We start from the raw sequence: 19,253 nt of genomic DNA on the forward strand, positions 1-19,253 counted from the left end.
ACTATTCTGTGTTGAATATTAGGTGCTTGGTGAATATTAGGTGCTTAATAAATGCATATTAAGTTGCATAGAGTTGCCTACCTGCCCCAGTGGAAGGAGTTTTCACTTTGATAGTTCCTATGAGTCTGGAGAAAAGTGTTTTGTTTTGTTTTAATTTTTAATTAAAGTCAGCAGTTAGCAGGAAAGTTTAATTATACCAAACGACTTAAAGTAACATTTCTTCCTGATCCCTATTAATTCTAGTGCCTTTCCTCTGTTACTTATATATATATATATATATACATATATATGTATATATGTATATATATGCCTTCTTTCCTATAGACATATACATACATACATATATTCTTTTTCCAGAGGGAGAGAGAGAGAGAGAGAGAGCCCAAGAGAGCATGAGAGAGTGCAAGCAAGTATGCATGCCAGCACAAGTGCTTGTTTGTACATAGTTATTTGCAGTTTTCTCCCCATTAGATTCTGAGCTCCTCAAGGGCAGGAATTGACTTTTACCTCTCTTTGTATGCTTAGCACCATAGTAGGTATTTAATAAACATTTGTTGACTGACCTATTTCCCTTTTGGGGGGGGGGTGAGGCAATTGGGGTTAAGTGACTTGCCCAGGGTCACACAGCTAGTAAGTGTTAAGTGTCTGAGGCCGGATTTGAACTCAGGTACTCCTGACTCCAGGGCCAGTGCTCTATCCACTGCACCACCTAGCTGTCCCCTCCCCCATTTCCTTTCAATAAATATCAAGAGTCCTCTCTGCCCACTCTCTGCAGGACAACCATGAATTCTATTTTTAAAAAGTCACCCTTGATCCCAGGCTTCTGGAATCTTAAAAAGTTCTATAAAAATTATTCATCATTCTAGAAGAATAAAGCACATGTTCATGACCATTTTGTCTCATAGCTTCTCCTAGAGTCCAAGACTTAGGAGGTAGATTAGCGATAGAAGTTCTCTGGTTGTGTGTGATTTAAATTGGGAGGGGGGAATAGGTAAATTAATATGTTATCTCATTTGATCCTCACTACAACCCTATGAAGTAGATGCTTTCATTATCTTCATTTTACAGATGAATAAACTGTGGCTTGGAGGTTAAGTGACTTGCCCACACTCACACTAGTAGGTGTGAACTTATATCTAACTCAGATCTTCAGGATTCCCAGTCTAATCCTCTGCACTGTTTTCGAATCACCAAAATATTTTTGAAAATAACATATGGATTAGAGTTGCAAACCAATAAAACCAAACTTAAGGCCGTTAGTAATAATTGCAATACTGACATATCAATGTATGTGATACAAAATATTTGGTACTGAGTACAACTAGTGTCTGTAGATGACTTATTAGCTCCCTAGACTTCAGCATCTTTCTGAGGATGGAGACTCTAAGTGCCCCCACATTGAGCTTGCTACAACACATGTTTTCCACATCTAAGCCAGAATTTCTAAGTTTAGAATACAGCGTGTCATGGTTCTGGCTTGAATTGTTTCTCTAGACTAAGTAAAATTTCTCAGGAGTGCCAGCGAAGACTGAGAGAGCACATTTCTCATTACAGGAACACTTTAATTGTCTGTGATTTTTCATTAAGATAAAAAAAAAAACACCATGAGGGCCCAGCTATAACATAAAGAAAAATGAAACCCCATTTTCAAAGTGGGGGGAGTTGTAGATCAGTCAGGAAATATCATTTGTTTCCATCTTATTGTGAAATACAGTTTTGTTCAATATTTCTGTGGTGGTCAGCCAACTCTTTCATCTTTTTGCTCTTAAATATTTACAAAAAGCTAGTGCAGAAATACAGTAAATTAAATGCTGGACTGACAGATTCTCATTTCACAGAGTTCCCTTGCCCCTGAAGTATATTAACAGCTACATACAGATCATTCTTCCTCCTGTTATTCTGAATTCTGAGACCTGTTGAGATTAGAGCAGGCTCTGGCCAGTTTCAAAAAATGTGAAAACTGAATATGTTGAATGGTCAATGAACCCTGCCTCATCACTTTGGTCTGGAGTATGGTCTTCCTTCTGTGTAACATTACTTTTGACTCTTAATAGCCTGCTATATCTATTGCTATCTTATGCTTTAGAACCACAAAAGTCAAACAAACTGCAGGAATGAAAGTCTCTCAGGAGACTTCTAAACTTAAAAATATCTACTTTTTGCCTGGTTTATCATTCTGCTTCTTTTAGAACCTTCAAGGTTAGAAGGTTGCCATGGCTTCTGTAAAACTGTGGCATCCAATGAGAGTTCAGTTCAGATCTCTGGCTTTGTTTTGCTTTTGCTTCAGGATGGATGAAAATTATAATCTCTTGCCTCATGGAGTCAATTTCCAGGATGCCATCTTTCCAGACACTCAAGAGAACAGAAGAATGTTTTCCAGTCTCTTCCAGTTTTCCAACTGTACTCATGAACAGCAGCCTGTGACTTTCTCCAGCGATTGGGAGATTCAGGAAGACAACAGGGTAAGATTTTGTCCAGCTTTTTAGAGCATCATAACAACAGAACACACATGGTGTTTAATGGCTTCTTTTAACCAAAAATTTAAGGGACATGGTGGTCAGACCAAGGGAGAGCTTGTAACTCTCTCCCATCCTTTCCTTCTAGGAAATTATTTTTAAAGGCGTCATTTCTTGGCTTGTGGGTTTGGAGACCTCTGGAGTCTTCCCACAGAGCTTAGTTAGGAAGAAACAGTCACTGGGAATTGGAATATCTAGTATAGAGTATGGATTGTAAAAGGTTTAATCGAGGATAGGAAGGGAAGGGAAAAATTCTTGGCAGGAGTGGAAATAATAGAACTAGGGTTTTTAGAGCTAGAACATCTCTATAGACTGTGTGGCAAAAAAACCCCAAACCCAACACCCCCCCAAAAAACCCAATACTTCCACTTATGTAGATAACCAAAGCAGCAATAAAGTTTGAAGATAATTGCTGGGGCAGCTAGGTGGCGCAGTGGATAGAGCACTAGCCCTGGAGTCAGGAGGACCTGAGTTCAAATCTGGCCTCAGACACTTAACACTTACTAGCTGTGTGACCCTGGGCAAGTCACTTAACCCCAATTGCCTCACAAAAAACCAACCAAACAAACAAAAAAGAAGATAATTGCTATTCAAATGCAGTGACTTGGTGGGGGAGGAGCAGCTAGGTGGTGCAGTGGATAAAGCACTGGCCCTGGATTCAGGAGGATTTGAGTCCAGATCTGGTCTTAGACACTTGGCATTTACTAGCTGTGTGATCCTGGGCAAGTCACTTAACCCTTGTTGCCCTGCCCCACCCCCACCCCCCCAAAAAAAAGGAAAGAAAAAGAAAAAAAAGAAGGAACATTAAAAATCATCTAATCCAAAAACAGTGACTTTCAAATAATTTTCCTAATTCACATTTCTTATTGCTTCACTTAGCAACTCAGAAATCTTCTCAATGCTTATTGAATAAAATATAAATTTTTGGCATCATTCAGGTCCCTAATAATCTGGCTCCAAGATACCTGTCTAGCTTTGTTTTTTAAAAATTATTCTCACTTATGTACTCTTTTGTTTGACATTCAAAATTCTTCATAACCTATCCCCTTCCTACCTTTCCAGTCTCCTTAAACCTTACTCCCTGACACATAATCTAGTATACAGCCAGTAAGTGTTAAGTGTCTGAGGCCAGATTTGAACTCAGGTTCTCTTGAATCCAGGGCTGGTGCTTTATCCACTGTGCCTCCTAGCTGCCCCAACACATACTCTTTGATCCAGTGATACTGACCTCCTGGGTGTTACGTGAACAAGGCACTCCTATGGGCTCCGAGCACTTTTTCTGGCTGTTCCCCATGCTTGCAATACTCTCCCTCCTTAACTTTGCCTCCTGACTTACCTGGCTTCCTTTAAGTATCTACTGAGATTCCATTTTTTTTTTTAAACAGGAAACCTTTCCCAAATCCCTCTTCATTCTAGCCTTCTCTTTATTAATGATTTCCTATTGATCTTTTATATAGCTTGTCTGTATGTATTTGCATGTTGTCTCTTCCATGAGTTCGTTAAAAGCAGGGACTGTCTCATGTAATTCCAGCCCTTAATACAGTGTCTGGTACCTAGTAGGCACTTAACAGATGTTTATTGACTGATTGGGCAAATTGGACTACTCACTATTACCTAATCTCTTCCTGTCTTCCCTCTTTTGGGGGGGTGGCATTTGTACATATTGGAATTCTGTGCTTATAACAGACTTTCTCCAATCAATCAACAAACATTTAAGTGCTAACTATATGCCACGTACACACACACAAAGAGAAAAGGGGAAAAGAAGACCCTACCTTCAAAGTTCTTAAATTTCTTTTGTTTGTCAGGGCAATGAGGGTTAAGTGACTTGCCCAGGGTCACACAGCTAGTAAGTGTCAAGTGTCTGAGGCTGGATTTGAACTCAGGTCCTCCTGAATCCAGGGCCAGTGCTCTATCCACTGAGCCACCCAGTTGCCCTGAGTACTTAAATTCTAATGAGAGGAGACAACATATCCATCAGTCTAAAGAGTATATGACAGGAAGCCACAAGCAGCTAAGGCAACTGGAAGAAGCTCCTGCAGAAGTTGGCTTTTTGTGCTGAGTCTTAAAGGAAGCTTGGACTTCTAAGAATTGAGGGTTAGGAGGGAGCATATTCCAGGCAAGGAGTAAAGATAGCCAAAGACACAGAGCTGGGAGAGGAAGTGTCATGTGTGAGGAGAAGCACAGAGGCCACTGTGGCTGACCGCAGGGTACATATGAGACTAGAAAGGTAGGAAGGGGCCAGCTTGAGGCTGGAGCTTTAAATGCTGAACAGAGCAATTTATATTTGATCCTAGTGGTATCATATCTCTGCTCTTCTTTTAATGACCAGATGGATTTTATTTCCTTCATGAAGCTCTCTTTGAGTCCCTCTTGCCTCAAATCTTGAGGCTGCTGATTGACATATTTTAATTTATTATAGCTACTTGTGTAAGTGCCGCTTATCACCTACCAGATTGTAAGCTTTTTGAAGCCTTTAGGACTGCCATTTTTTATCTTTAAATCCTTAGCCCAGTGTAGGGATTTATAAAATATTTGTCAAATTGAATTAAATCAGTAGCAAATTTAATACATTTGAAGACTAGGTTTAAAAAATGGCAATAGATTTGGAATAAATCCCTTGCTTGTTTCACATACCACATCTTGGATTACTAACTTTGTAAGGATGCCAAATCTGTTGTACTTTCTACTTTGTATGCTGTGAGCTGCTTTGGAGTTTCCATTCAGCTCAGGCAGTTAGTTTGTTTTCTATTCTTCCCCCCCCCCCCCACTATACTATCATTTTAGAGGTCTAGCTTAACCTGGAACTCCAAAGTAAAACCGGGAGATTTAAGAAGCTCAATCTGCCAGAAGTTTCTGCAGAAAGCTTTTGCAAAATGAACCCATCAAAATGCCCAGTCTTAAACATGAGCTGTGCCGTCCTCCCACACCCCTGATGTCTTTGTGTTTCCATTTGTCAAGGTTCAGGTGGGGCTACTCATATGTGGATAGGAACAGCAATCTCTCTTTCAAAACATGCCAAGATATCAGCAGTGTTACTAAGCTTTTCTCAGTACTTTTCTAGTTCAGTGTCATAGTGTTAATGGGACTTTGGGGGATATTTTTGGCAAGCTAGAGTATTCACCAGATTTACTGGCAAGTTTCTCTTCAGCCTAGCCAAGAACTTTCCTTTCTTCTCTTCTCTCCTGCTGTTCAGTGCAACAGTCAAAACAAAGATATACATATATATTTTCCCTCTCTCCGCATGACCATCCACTGAGACCGGGACCCAGTCCGACCTTTAAAAGAACAAAAATATTTGAGCCACATGAATTTTTGGTAAAATGCAATGGAGTTAGAATGAGGGTCTGTGAGGTTCCAATTGTTGCTAATCATTTTCTTTGCACTCTGGGTGATGCTCTTTGGGCTGTGGTAGTAGATGTGTCTTTGTTGACAAAGTGAAGATGGAAGAATCCTACCTAGATACAGAGAGCTCTCTGAAATATAGAAGAAAGAGCTTTGATATATGGAGGTTTACACCTTGAATCAAAGAGAACATGATCAAAATGTAGCTTGGGGTAGTCATGGAGATAGATAGGCTTGCTGCAGTTCAGGCTCTTGAGAAAATTCAAGCAGTAGAGCACTGTGCTAAGTACTGGGTAAGAGGTAAAGATAAGCTTGTCCTTATGGAGCATACAGTCTTATAAGGGGAATGCAACATCCACAGAATATAATAATGAATGCTTCAAAGGGTTATGTAGGGCCTTAGAGGGGAAATTGTTATCCAGAAAGGGCTGGGCCAAATTTAGGTCATTCCCTGGTAGTTTTGGTTTGATATTGGAATAAAATGAGACACTTGTAGGTTGTTCAACAGTTATTTATTTATTTATTTTAAAATTTAATTTTTTTTTTTGCAGGGCAATGAGGGTTAAGTGACTTGCCCAGGGTCACACAGCTAATAAGTGTCAAGTGTCTGAGACTGGATTTGAACTCGGGTACTGAGTGCTTTATCTACTGTGCCACCTAGCTGCCACCTGTTCAACAGTTATTTAAAAGAGATTTGCTTAGCCATAGCAGGAAGATATTCAATTCAAGGATAGGCACAGAGGAAATTTTGAATAGATTCAACTGAGCAAAGCTCCCATTGACTAAAATTTACCAGCCAAGCATCCGGGAGGCCACTGGCACTCCTTGTGGCTACTTGGTACATCCAGAAGTGATGTCAACAGTCTAAGTAAGCTCTTAATTCCCTGAGCCAACTGAGTCTCAAGAAATATCTCAATACTCGTTAAGGAAAAATTAGCCTAACCTGGATGAGGGGAAGAGTTAGGATATTGCTCCACCCACTAGAGAGGATCAGGAAAGGTTTCATATCAGATTTTAAAGGATGTGTGCAAGGCTATGCCTGAAGAGCATAAATTCTAGCAGGTCTGCCCACATCACCCTCAAATTCAATGTTTCATTGGTTCTCTATCACCTCCAGGATCAAATGCAAAATCCTCTGTCATTCAAAGAGGGGAAAACATTCTAGACATCGGGGAATAGCATTAGCAAGGGCACAGAGGTGAGAAAGTTGAGGGGATGTTTAGGAGATAAGGAGTAGTCCAGCTTAGCTGTAGCATAGCATGTGGAGGTGAGAGTAATGGGATTAACCAGTAGTCAATGGCCAATTGGGAGGTAGAATAGGAAGGAAATGCCTTAAAATGCTACCAGTTTTCTAGGTTTATAAATGCTTTGTGTTTTGGGGAGTACGATGTAATAGACTTTTAGAGCATGAAGGGATATTTGAACTTATCTAGTCTGACTCTTTTCAGTTTTACAGCAGAGAAGCTATGTGATTTGCTACAGGTCACGTAACTAGTTAGTTGAAAGACTTAAACTGGAAGTAAAATGGGCAGCTAGATGGCACAGTTGGTAGACCATTGGGTTTGGAGTCAGGAAGACTCATCTTCCTGAGTTCAAATGTGGCTTAAGACACTTACTTAGCTGTGTGACCCTGGGCAAGTCATTTAGCCCTGTTTGCCTCAGTTTCCTTATTTGTAACATGAGCTGGAGAAGGAAATGGTGGTATCTTTGTCAAGAAAACCCCAAAAAGAGGTCACGAAGGGGCAGCTAGGTGGCGCAGTGGATAGAGCACCGGCCCTGGAGTCAGGAGTACCTGAGTTCAAATCCGGCCTCAGACACTTGACACTTACTAGCTGTTTGACCCTGGGCAAGTCACTTAACCCCAATTGCCTCACTAAAACAACAACAACAAAAAACCAAGAAATAGAATCAGGGACCAAGTCTTCTCATGAGTTTGCTAATTTTCATGATTGGATTTTTTAAACCCTTATTTTTAGCCCAACGAACATCCTTTACTGACAGTGGTACCCCATGTCATATCACCACAGGGTCCCATTGTAATTTAGTATCTTGGATGTTCCAGATAGCTGTTTAATCGCTAACATTTTATAGTGCTTGCTATGTTGCTAGGCACTTCACTAAGCATATTACAATTATTACCTCATTTGATCCTCACAACAACCCTGATAGAGTGTGCCATAATTACCCCCATTTTATTGATGAGGAAACTGAGGCAGAGAGAGGATAAGTGACTTGCCCAGGGTCACACAGCTAGTACATCTGTGAGGCTGGATTTGAACTTGGGTCTTCTTGACTCCATGTTCTATACACTATACCACCTATCTAATGGTGATGACCACGAACAAGTCAATGAATCTCTCTTATCTGTAAAATGGGAATCGTAGTACCCCTCCCAGGATACAGCATTTTGTACTTTAAAGTGCTATATAAATGTTAACTATTATTTTCCCCAAAGGTTACATAAATATTTTATCATTTAGCTGACCAGTCATTAGAAAAATATCTAATGATAAATCTATATGCAGCTTTATAATATGAACTTTCATATTTGAAATGAACTTCTTTCTAAAAGTAAGTACTTTACACTCACATCTTCTGCACAGTTGAAAACCAACTGGTAAAATTTATCAATGGCATCTAATTCTTGTTAATTCCATACTTTAGGGACCTTTTATTTCATTCATGTGCATACGGAACTTTCCTAATATAAATTACAGCCTCTCTGTAGATGGTTAGTAGTGGAGGCCAAAACCCAATTCGTCACCTGTTGGTCAAACTTTTGGTGATAGGCTGCACAGAATAGAGACTGACCTTTGGAAGGCAGATAAAATCTATCACCAGGGTCCTAATGGAAGAGGCTTCCTCAGCTTCTACTTGTCATAGCCATAAAAAACTTATAGTTATGGGAGCAGCTGGGTGGCGCAGTGGATAAAGCACCGGCCCTGGATTCAGGAGGACCTGAGTTCAAATCCGGCTTCAGATACTTGATACTTACTAGCTGTGTGACCCTGGGCAAGTCATTTAACCCTCATTGCCCCGCAAAAAAAACCAAAACGAAACAAAACAAAACACAAAAAACCCACAAAGAAATGAAACAAACAACCCCCCAAACCTTATAGTTACTTCCAACTCCTTACCCTCTGTCCATTTTCAAAGTATGCCCTTAAGTAGGTGACCTGATTAATAAGAATCTCCTCCATTTAGAGATGTAGTAGAAATAAATTAAATTAATGAAGACAGTATAGTGTAGTAGAAGGAGTCTTGGCCTTCAGAATCTTAGGACCTGGGGGGAAAATTGCAATTTTGTCATTTACTACTTATAGGACCTGGGGCAAGTCGCTTAACCTCTCTGGGCTTCAGTTTGGTCAAAAGTGAGCCTCTTTCTTCATGAGAACAGTTTTAAACTACTATCAGGCATCTACAGTCACTAACTATGGGTATTCCCCAAGGCTCTGACCTAGGTCTTCTTCTTTTCTCCTTCTTGATACTATTTCACTTTGTGATCTCATCAGTTCCCATGGATTCAACTATTACCCCTAAGCAAATGTTCTCAGATCTATTTGTCTAGCTTTAAACTCTGCCGACCTCCATTCTTACATCTTCAACTTCCTATTGAACATCTTGAGCTAACTGTCTTATTGACATCATAAACTCAACATGTCCCCAAACTGAACTCATTACCTTATCTCCATAAGTTCTCCCCTCTTCCTTTCTCCTTTATTTCTGTTGAGGGCACCACCATCCTCTTTCTTGGTCACCAAAGCTCCCAACCTTGGTGTCATTCTCAATTCTTCATTCTTCCCTCATATTCAGCTAGGTAACAAGTCCTGTCTTTCCAACCTTCATAGCCTAAAAGAGAGCCCCCAAAAGAGTAGAATTTAAAACTTTAGAAACTTTTCAAACAATAGCAAGCTTTCAGACTAGATCAGGTCAAAGTATATTGTTATTTCTGTGACTTTGGCCTCTAACTTACTTACTTTCTTTCTTCTTTCTTTCTTTTTTTTTCTTGGTGAGGCAATGAGGGTTAAGTGATTTTCCCAGGGTCACACAGCTAGAAGTGTCAAGTGTCTGCTGGATTTGAACTCAGGTTCTCCTGAATCCAGAGCCAGTACTCTATCCACTGAGCCACCCAGCTGCCCCCTCTAACTTTCTTAATGTGTAAAGGAGCACCCCAAACTTTATATCCAAGGCATGAGTCTCTTCCCACTGAATACCAGTTCCACAATGAACGTATACATGTAGCAGAGAGCAAAGAAACCCCATTTATCCAAGTTGGTGGGAAAACAGAAACCAGAGAAAGTATACATAGAAAAATAACAGATGATTCAGAGTGAGGGAGCTCTCACATTAGGAGAGAGGTAACTCGGCTTTACCTAGAGAGAGTCCCTAAGGGAAAATGTCCCAAAGCAAGCTAAGGATAAGGACATGATGGAGAATGCTAACTCCTCTCACATTGGCTTCTTCTCAGAGTCTTATTTTCTCTTCAGCAACCTCAAGTGAGTTTGACATTCTCTATATTCTCTCTCAAAGATGGAAGCCAGAAGTGAAAAAAGTGGCTGCAAGGCCTGAGGACACTGAAAGGCTGGAAGGGACTGCAATTGATATTCTTAACGAGAATGCAGCCCTCAGGAGTGGCCTGGACATTGATCTCCACCACTGAGGAGACAGTTTCATACCAATGGGTTTTGGAACTCCAGGTTACACCTGAAGCTCAATGGCTGTTCTTATTTTTCCTTGGTGGAGTGGGATTAAAGAGCAGGGGACAATTTAAGAGTAATTATCTCTGGGGGGCAGCTAGGTGGCACAGTGCATAAAGCACTGGCCCTGGATTCAGGAGGACCTGAGTTCAAATCCAGCCTCAGACACTTGACACTTACTAGCTGTGTGACCCTGGGAAAGTCACTTAACTCTCATTGCCCCATCCCCCCTCAAAAAGACTAATTGTCTCTCCAGGAACAAAAGTGATAGGCTAGGGGGCAGCCAGGTGGCTCAGTGGATAAGCACCAGCCCTGGATTCAGATGGACCTGAGTTCAAATCCACCCTCAGACACTTGACACTAACTAGCTGTGTGACCCTGGGCAAGTCATTTAACCCTCATTGCCCAGCAAAAAAAAAAAAGTGATAGGCTAGTCATCACCTTCTGCTATAGGCTTTCACCCCTGCAATTCCCCAGACTAGTTATGAAATCCTTCCCCCCTCTTCTTTTTGGAAGTGTTAGTCCTGCAGATCTCATCTTGCCATCATAGGCAGCTCTTTTTATTTGAACTGTATTTCTCCAAAAGGAAATTTTATGCACAGGAGGAGAAAATATCTCTAAGATTCTCAAAAGTTTCAAATGCTCCCATTTTTTTGCTCTTTACCGCCTGCCCCCACTCCCCCCTGTCCCTTTTCCTCTCCTCCCTTTTCCACTGTGCCCCACCAAACACACAATTCTACACCCTCTTCTGGGAGGAGATGTTCATGGAACTGTCAGAGGCATTCGACAGCTCAATAAGCCACAGTTCTGGAATGTGGTGGACTCTTCCCCAAACATTTGAACAGCAGCTTTTAGACTGTTTCTCCAGCTGGAGCTGCAAAGTTATTCCAACCATAACTTTCAGTCAAGTAATATGCTGTGATTCCTCTACAGTCAATCAATCATCAGGCATCTATTAAGGGTTTGCAACACCAGCACAGAACCCACAGAGACCTACCAGAGATCAAGAGAAGCCCTAGCTGGTAGCTCTGAGCAATCCCCTCCCTCCCCTAAAGATTTCTTTCCACTTCAAAAGAGCTAGCTTGGAAAAATCAGATCCCAGCCTCCAGATTCTGATCTCACAGCTACTGGAAGTTGATTTGATAACCAATTCATCCATTTCATCTGGAGATATTTCATTCCTTTTATTGTTATCCCAAGCATTTTGTACAGTTCCTGGCAAGTAGTAGTAGGCACTTAACAAATGACTGATCCAATGAGCATTTATTGAGCACCTATTGTGTCAGGCATTGTGTTCGGCAGAGGGGTTACAAATAACGTTACTGTTCCTGCTCTGAGGAGTTTACTTTGTGACCTTCTATATGAGCCTCTTTCTATTCTCCCAGCCACTATAGAACTTTAGGTCAAGCTCAATAGGAATGAACTGTTTTACATAGCAGCCAAAAAACAAAAGCTAATTACCATCTTAGGCAGAGTTGCGAGAACTATAGTGACTGGGACGGAAGTGGTCATCTTGTTAAGAGGCAGATAGGTGTGCAGTGGGTAGAGTGCCAGACCTAGAGTGAGGAAGTCTTCTCTTTCTGAGTTCAAATCTGGACTCAGATACTTAGTAGCTGTGTGACCCTGGACAAGTCACTTAACCCTGTTTGCCTCAGTTTCCTCATCTGTAAAGTGAGCTGGAAAAGGAAATGGCCAATCTCTCCAGTATCTTTGCCAAGAAAATTCTAAATGGAGTCACAAACACTCAGACTCGAATGAAGCAGCTAAACAACAAAGTGTTGTTAAACTCTGCCCTGGTCAGATTATATCTAGAAGACTGTGTTCAGTGACGGGTCCTATATTTTAGAGAGAATATTGATAAGTTGGGGAACCTTCAGAGTAGGAAATCAAAATGGTGCAGGTCCTGAGATCATGTTGTCTTTGAGTGTTTGATGAAGGAAGTAGACATTTATATAGTCCCTACTACATGCCAGGCATTGCGCTAAGTGCTTTTAGTGAATATTTCCTCATTTGTTCTACTCACCTGGGAGGTAGGTGCTATTATTATTCCCATTTCACAGCCGAGGAAATTGAAGCAAAAGAGGTGAGATGACTTGCTCAGCATCACACAGCTAATATGTCAGATCTTCCTGACTCCAGTTCCATTCTCTATCCCCAGTGCCCTCTAACTGCCGGAGGGGAATTAAGTCTGCTGGGCTTGGCCCCAGAAAGCAGAACTATGTCACCCAGGACTCAATCCTGGGATAGAAGTTCATAGGAGGGGGCAGCTAGGTGGAGCAGTGGATAAAGCACCGGCCCTGGATTCAGGACTCCCTGAGTTCAAATCCGGCCTCAGACTCTTGACACTTACTAGCTGTGTGACCCTGGGCAAGTCACTTAACCCCCATTGCCCCCGCAAAAAACAAACAAACAAACAAACAAAAAAGAAGTTGATAGGAGGCAAATTTAGGCTTGATATAAGGACAAGCTTCCTAATGGACTGCTTCAGAGGATGACCATTTGTTGGCTACGTTGTAGAACAGATCCCTCTTCAGGTACACGTTAGGTCAGATGTGTGCCTGGCCAAATCAATCATACAGAATACGAAGGTTCTGTTTGACCTCTTCTGGGTGACTCAGGAAACACTGATTAAGCTTTAACCACTGTTGGGCCCTGAGGTCTATACAAAGACTGAAAAAAGATACAGTCCCTGCCCTCTGTATTGCCTCTTCCAGTCAGTCGATCGACATTTATTAAGCCCCTACGATATTCTCTTGAACGACTAGGAATTGTTCACATTTTTATAGTGCTTTGAGATGCACAGAGTGATACAGAAATATGATCTCATTAGATTCTCCCATAGAAGTCATTTGGGGATGGTGATTAGAGCAGTGGCTCTGGAGTCAGAGGCCCTGGGTTCAAATCCCACTTTCATTGTGTGACATCTGTGTGACGTTGTCCAAGTCCCTTAACATCCCTGGGCCTCAGTGGATAGAGCTACAGCTAGGTGACACGGTGGATAGAGCACTGGGTCTAGGAATCAGGAGGACCTGAATTCAAATCCAGTCTCTGACCCTTACCAACTGTATGACCCTGCAAAGTAACTTAACTTCTGTTTGCCTCAGTTTCCTTAACTGTGAAGTAAGGGTAATAATAGCACCTACCCTCCAAGGCTGCCGTGAGGATCAAATGAGATCATATTTGTAAAGTGTTTATCACACTGCTTGACACATAGTAAATGATGGCTACCCCCCCCCCCGCCCCGTGTCCTCATCTATAAAATGAGGGTGTGAGATGGCCTTTAAGATTCCTTCCAGCACTAGATTTATGACCCTACTATGGTATGGTGGCAAAGTCACTGGTTTTGGAAGAAGAGCACCTGCATTCACATCCCAGCAATAGGAGACCTTGGGTAAGTCCCTTAAACTCTTCTGGCTTCTGTTTCCTCTCCTTAAAATGAAGGAGTAGAGCTGGATGATTTATAAAGCTCTCGTCATCTTTACATCCCATAATCCTATAACACTAATAAATATAAGTGATTTGTTAAGTTACAGATAATTTTGTGGTACATATTACAAGTATTTGTATTTTTTATACAAATAATTTGTCTCCCCTTTATGTATATCTGCATATAGAAATGTATGCATTATATACAATAGTCTTATAATTTCTTAGCTTCCTTCAAAGCTTAGCTTAAGTGCACCCTCCTATTCATATAGTTAAAAATCTGGAAGAGACTTTCTTATAGATCTATTCTACTCTCTTCACCTTAAGGACAAGCTAAATTAAAGACATAGTACAGAGAAGATAGTTCTCTACTTCTGGGCCTACTGAGGGAACTACTTGAAACTGGTTAATCCATTCCAGTATTTCATAGCAACTTCCACTGTCAGGCTATATATGTATTTTTTTTTAAATATTTCATCTCAATTCCTATTGATGCAATTTAAATCTGTCCCATTTTGTTCTATTTTTAGAGGACATGGCAAATATAAAACTGGTCAGCGACTTCTAGGTAATAACTCTAATTTTAAAGGACATTCCATAGTTCTATTTTCTGTATGATAAGAATAATGATGATGGTGACGACAATAATAATCACAATAATGGCTAGCATTTCTATAATAGCATTTAGGAATTGCAAATCACTTTACTTATATTATCTCCCTTGGTCCTCTAGATTTTTAATACAGCTAGAGTATCGTTGTAACAAAAACATCTCTGTAACAAAAAGATTTTCAAATTCTCTTCTGAGAGTCTGCTTATCTCAAGCAATACTCACTGCAGTAGAATTCCAGACAGCCAAAGGATTTTTAGACAGTTCTTTTGGATTTATTATAGGAGCATCTAATATGAAAGCCCAGAGAATATTTTAAAAGCAATTTCCTAGTAAGTGATGTGTGAACCCAGAAATGCACCAAGAGATAGTATCAACATTCAAATATAGAAGGTTGGCCCTTGGATCAGGAGCATAGAAATGGAGCAGTGAATATCTGTTGAGTAAATGAATGAATGAACACATTCAGTAAAATCAAGAGAACAAGAGAGGATGCAACTCACACTTTATGTATATTCAACAAATTTGAATTAATGAAGGCACAAACATACAGTGGCATCTGATGATTTTCCTTTTGGAGATTCTTGACTACCATGTTTTGGTTTGGTTTTGTTTTGTTTTTTTGCGGGGCAATGAGGGTTAAGTGACTTGCCCAGGGTCACACAGCTAGTGTCAAGTGTCTGAGGCTGGATTTGAACTCAGGTCTTCCTGAATCCTGGGCCTGTGCTCTATCCACTGTGCTCTACCCCCTGACTACCATGTTTTAATAATATGAACTCCTTTGTCATGACATTCACATTGTATATTAGTAAAGACTTGTAGGCTTAGAGTGAGCAATAATACCAGCTTTTGTCTCCAGTGTTTTGTTGAGTCGCTTGCTTCCATTAATTCCTCCTTTGCCTTTCATTGTTTTCATCTGGACAAAGAGGCTGATTATGCTGACCTTCCCCCCCATTTTCCAGGAGCCTTGTGATGAGGAATGAGAAGGCTCTAAGATCTTTGGCTACGAAGCATAGAAGCATAGTGTTAAATATAAAAGGTCTTATCCTCTTTCTGTTCTGGAGCCAGAAAAATGGCCACCATCTGAGCTCCTTCTGTTGATACGTCTAGCTCATACAATCTTCTCTTGGGAAGGGGAAAACATTTTCCTTTATTCCTTCCATTGGCCTTCCCTCATCCCCAGCTATGCATACAGCATTTTGGGGACCAGACTCCTGACTTCAGCTGCCTTCTATTAAAACATATAGTGTAGCTTTTGCAAAGGCACCAGTAAGTTTCTTGTAACTGCGAGTTTTTAGAACAAAATGAATTCCAAGTCAGGGAAAGAAATCACCCTGCTTTCTCTCTTCCTATTATACTCACTAGACCCTTGGGGAGCATTGTCAAGTTCAAGGAATCTGGCATGTTCAATTCTTCCTGTCTTTTTCGGAAGTCAGCTATCACATCCAGCATGATAACACCGGCCCCCTTGGGCCTAGCTAAACCTATAAATTCTTAGCCCTCTTTTAGGGCAATCAAATCCAACCTATTCACTTTAAGTGGGGTGTCATTTTTATTTGTTTAATCAGTGAAACCTCATACCTATTTATGTTAACATAGAGTCTTGTGATCTTGTGTTTTGAAGTTGTAAAAATTGAATTTTTAAAGTTCATATTTAAAATTCAGTTCAAATGGAAAATTTGAATTTTTAAAATTAAATAACATTAGTGGTAATATTATCAAGTAGCCAATAGATAGAACTGTCCAGGTTTCCACAGTTATGCTAACACTCATGTAATAAAGAGAGAATACTGAGGTTATGTGCAAATGAAAGTGAGCAAAAGAAGGAAAAAAGTCAAGCAGTTTTGTATGGGGGCAGATGATATTCTAGGAGGTACTTTCTAAGCTTTTGTGTGTTTGATGTTGGAAAGAAAGCTCTCGAGAGCTGGCTTTTCCAGGAAGAACTTGGAGGTTCTTTTTCTCATTGACTTGGGAAAATCAAGAAGGTTTGTGGTTTGGTTTCCCTACTTTGAAAACAGAGCAGCAGAGCTTATTGGTTGCTTGCCATATAGAGATATATTTAGAGTATATTTTGAGTATGACTTGGGAGCAATTCTAGACAAAATTGAAATAAAAAGAATTTTATTTGATCCATGCAAAACCCCTGTGAAGTAAGTTATTCAATATTATTAGCACTTTTTAAAAACAGATAGTTTACAAACTAAGGCCAGGAGTATGTTAAGTCATTTGTCCAAAGTCATAAGATTAGAACCTGGGTTTTTTGACTTCCGGTCAGGTCCATTAAGCTTCAATACTTTAATGTATCTATATTCTTTCTGATGTGCATATTCCCTTCACTGGTACAGATTGCCATCCATCTGTGAATTATCATCCTATGTAATCATTGACCATTTCCTCCCATAAATCCTCAGTGAAGACTCTACTTGATGTGAGCACCAGTGGAACTGGATCGACCATTGTACCAGTGTAAATGGATTGACGATTTGTTATCTTCCACTCTTTTTTTTTTTTTTTTTTTTAGTGAGGCAATTGGGGTTAAGTGACTTGCCCAGGGTCACACAGCTAGTAAGTGTTAAGTGTCTGAGGCCGGATTTGAACCCAGGTACTCCTGACTCCAGGGCCGGTGCTCTATCCACTGCGCCACCTAGCTGCCCCTATCTTCCACTCTTGATAAATGAATGGTCCAAATCTTCACTAGATCTCAAGATCGTTGAGGGAAGGACTGTTTTTTCTTTTTGTATTTCCACTATTTAGCACAGTGCCTGGAACATAATAGACATTTAATCAATATTGATCAACTGACTTTTCTGTTTATGTTTTTGATACTGTCATTTATGTCATTTTGGTATATTCATTTTGTTCTAAAAATTTTATCAGTTACAATCTCAATGTGGTAAAGTTGTGTCCAATTCCTTGTGACCCCATTTGGAGTTTTCTTGGCAAAGATACTCTAGTGATTTGGCATTTCCTTCTCCAGTTCATTTTACAGATAAACAGGGTTAAGTGATTTACCCAGGATCACAGAGCTATTAAATGTCTGAAGCCAAATTTGAACTCAGGAATATGAATCTTCCTGATGCCAGGCCCAGCACTCTATCCACTGTACCACCTAGTTGCTCACAACAATAACAACAACAATGATGACAACAACAAAGTATTGTAGCCTATTAATAATTTTCATATAATCTGAAATTTTGATTTTCCTCTTATTATGGAGTTCATGATTTGTTGCCTAAGGGGAACTTTATGAGTACCATACAAAGTGGGAGAAAAGCAACCTGAGGTTGTGACAAATTTACTAGGTGTACTTTCTAAGCTTGGGTCCACTTTCCCCTGGATTCTGTATGAAATGTCAAGAGAGTGTCATAGACGCTTGAGGGGAATGTTCTCTCTGCTACTATAGTAAATACCCTCAACAAAAAGCTAAGTGCTGACTCATTTGATATAAATTCACAATCATGTAGGAGGATGGAGCATGTCAGTGGGAACTTCCGATGTATACCATTAGAATGACACCTTCCCTAAAGGGAAGTAGCCAAGTGACCTCTGGGGATCCAGACGGCCAGTGTGAATGCAGTTTGGGAGACTAGCATTATAGCATATGCTATAAAAATTATTCTATCTTTTGTGGTCTTTGGCCATTTTTGGCCATTTTCCTTGAGATTCTTGAATTCTTTGCTCTTCCAAATAAATTTTGTTATTGTTTTGCTTAGTTCTGTAAAGCAACTCCTGGGCAGTTTGGCTTAATTGTTAACTTGGTAGATTAATTTACGTAGCATCATCGTTTTTATTATATTTGTGTTGTGCAGTCCTGAATGATGAATGAATCTCCAGTTATTTAAGTGTTGCTTTGTTTCTGTAAAGGGTGTTTTATGATTATATTTACAAGTCCTAAGTATGCTTTGCTTAGGTTAACCCTTGGGCATTATATATTTTATAGTTATCTCTCTTCCTATTGGGTACTGTTAATAGCATGCAGAGGGATGATTTTTATGGTTTTGTTTTGTATCTTGTTAACTTTCCTGAAGTTTTAAATTAAGCATTTTTTCTTTTCTTTTTTTTTTTTCTGGGGCAATGAGGGCTAAGTGACCTGCCCAGGGTCGCATAGCTAATAAGTGTCAAGTGTCTGAGGCTGGATTTGAACTCAGGTCCTCCTGAATCCGGGGTTGGTGCATTATCCACTGTGCCACCTAGCTGCCCAGCATTTTTTTCATTGAATCTCTGGGATTTTCTTAAGTAAACCATCACCATCAGTTCAATTAACCAATTAAAAAGGATTTATTGTTTCCTTTGTGCCAGGTACTGTTCTAAGCTCTGTGAATACAAAGAAAGGGAAAAGCATGGTCCCTGCATTCAAGGATCTCACATTCTAATAAGGTATACTGATTATTTCAGATTAAACCTCCCACAAATTTCACCACTTTGTGTGTGTGGGTGTGGGTGGGTGCACCCAACGTCTTGGAATCTTTTCTTGACTTGACATTGCAAGGAGAATGGTAGAAAACATGGGCTACATAATCATCAATTCTCACTTTAACGAGATCATATTTTCTTTTGATGACATTTTTATTCTATTCTTTTTTCAGAGTGTTCTTTATTTAATTTAGGTTGTTGTCTGTTCACACCCATAATGTGTGTCCCTTCCTCATGCTGGCATGG

The 19,253-nt window shown here is 40.2% G+C and overlaps 1 protein-coding gene across 1 annotated transcript in view; it reads left to right on the plus strand.

The window, feature by feature from the left end:
• Positions 1 to 19,253, plus strand: part of CCDC3 (coiled-coil domain containing 3) — a 108,922-nt gene that overhangs the window by 2,093 nt on the left and 87,576 nt on the right. Inside the window, exon 2 of the mRNA XM_043965234.1 lies at positions 2,288 to 2,462. Coding sequence (XP_043821169.1) covers positions 2,288 to 2,462 — 175 coding nt within the window. The remainder of the gene's footprint in view (positions 1 to 2,287; positions 2,463 to 19,253) is intronic.

The sequence above is a fragment of the Dromiciops gliroides genome, chromosome 5 (assembly GCF_019393635.1).
Source record: "Dromiciops gliroides isolate mDroGli1 chromosome 5, mDroGli1.pri, whole genome shotgun sequence".
Classification (NCBI taxonomy): Eukaryota; Metazoa; Chordata; class Mammalia; order Microbiotheria; family Microbiotheriidae; genus Dromiciops; species Dromiciops gliroides.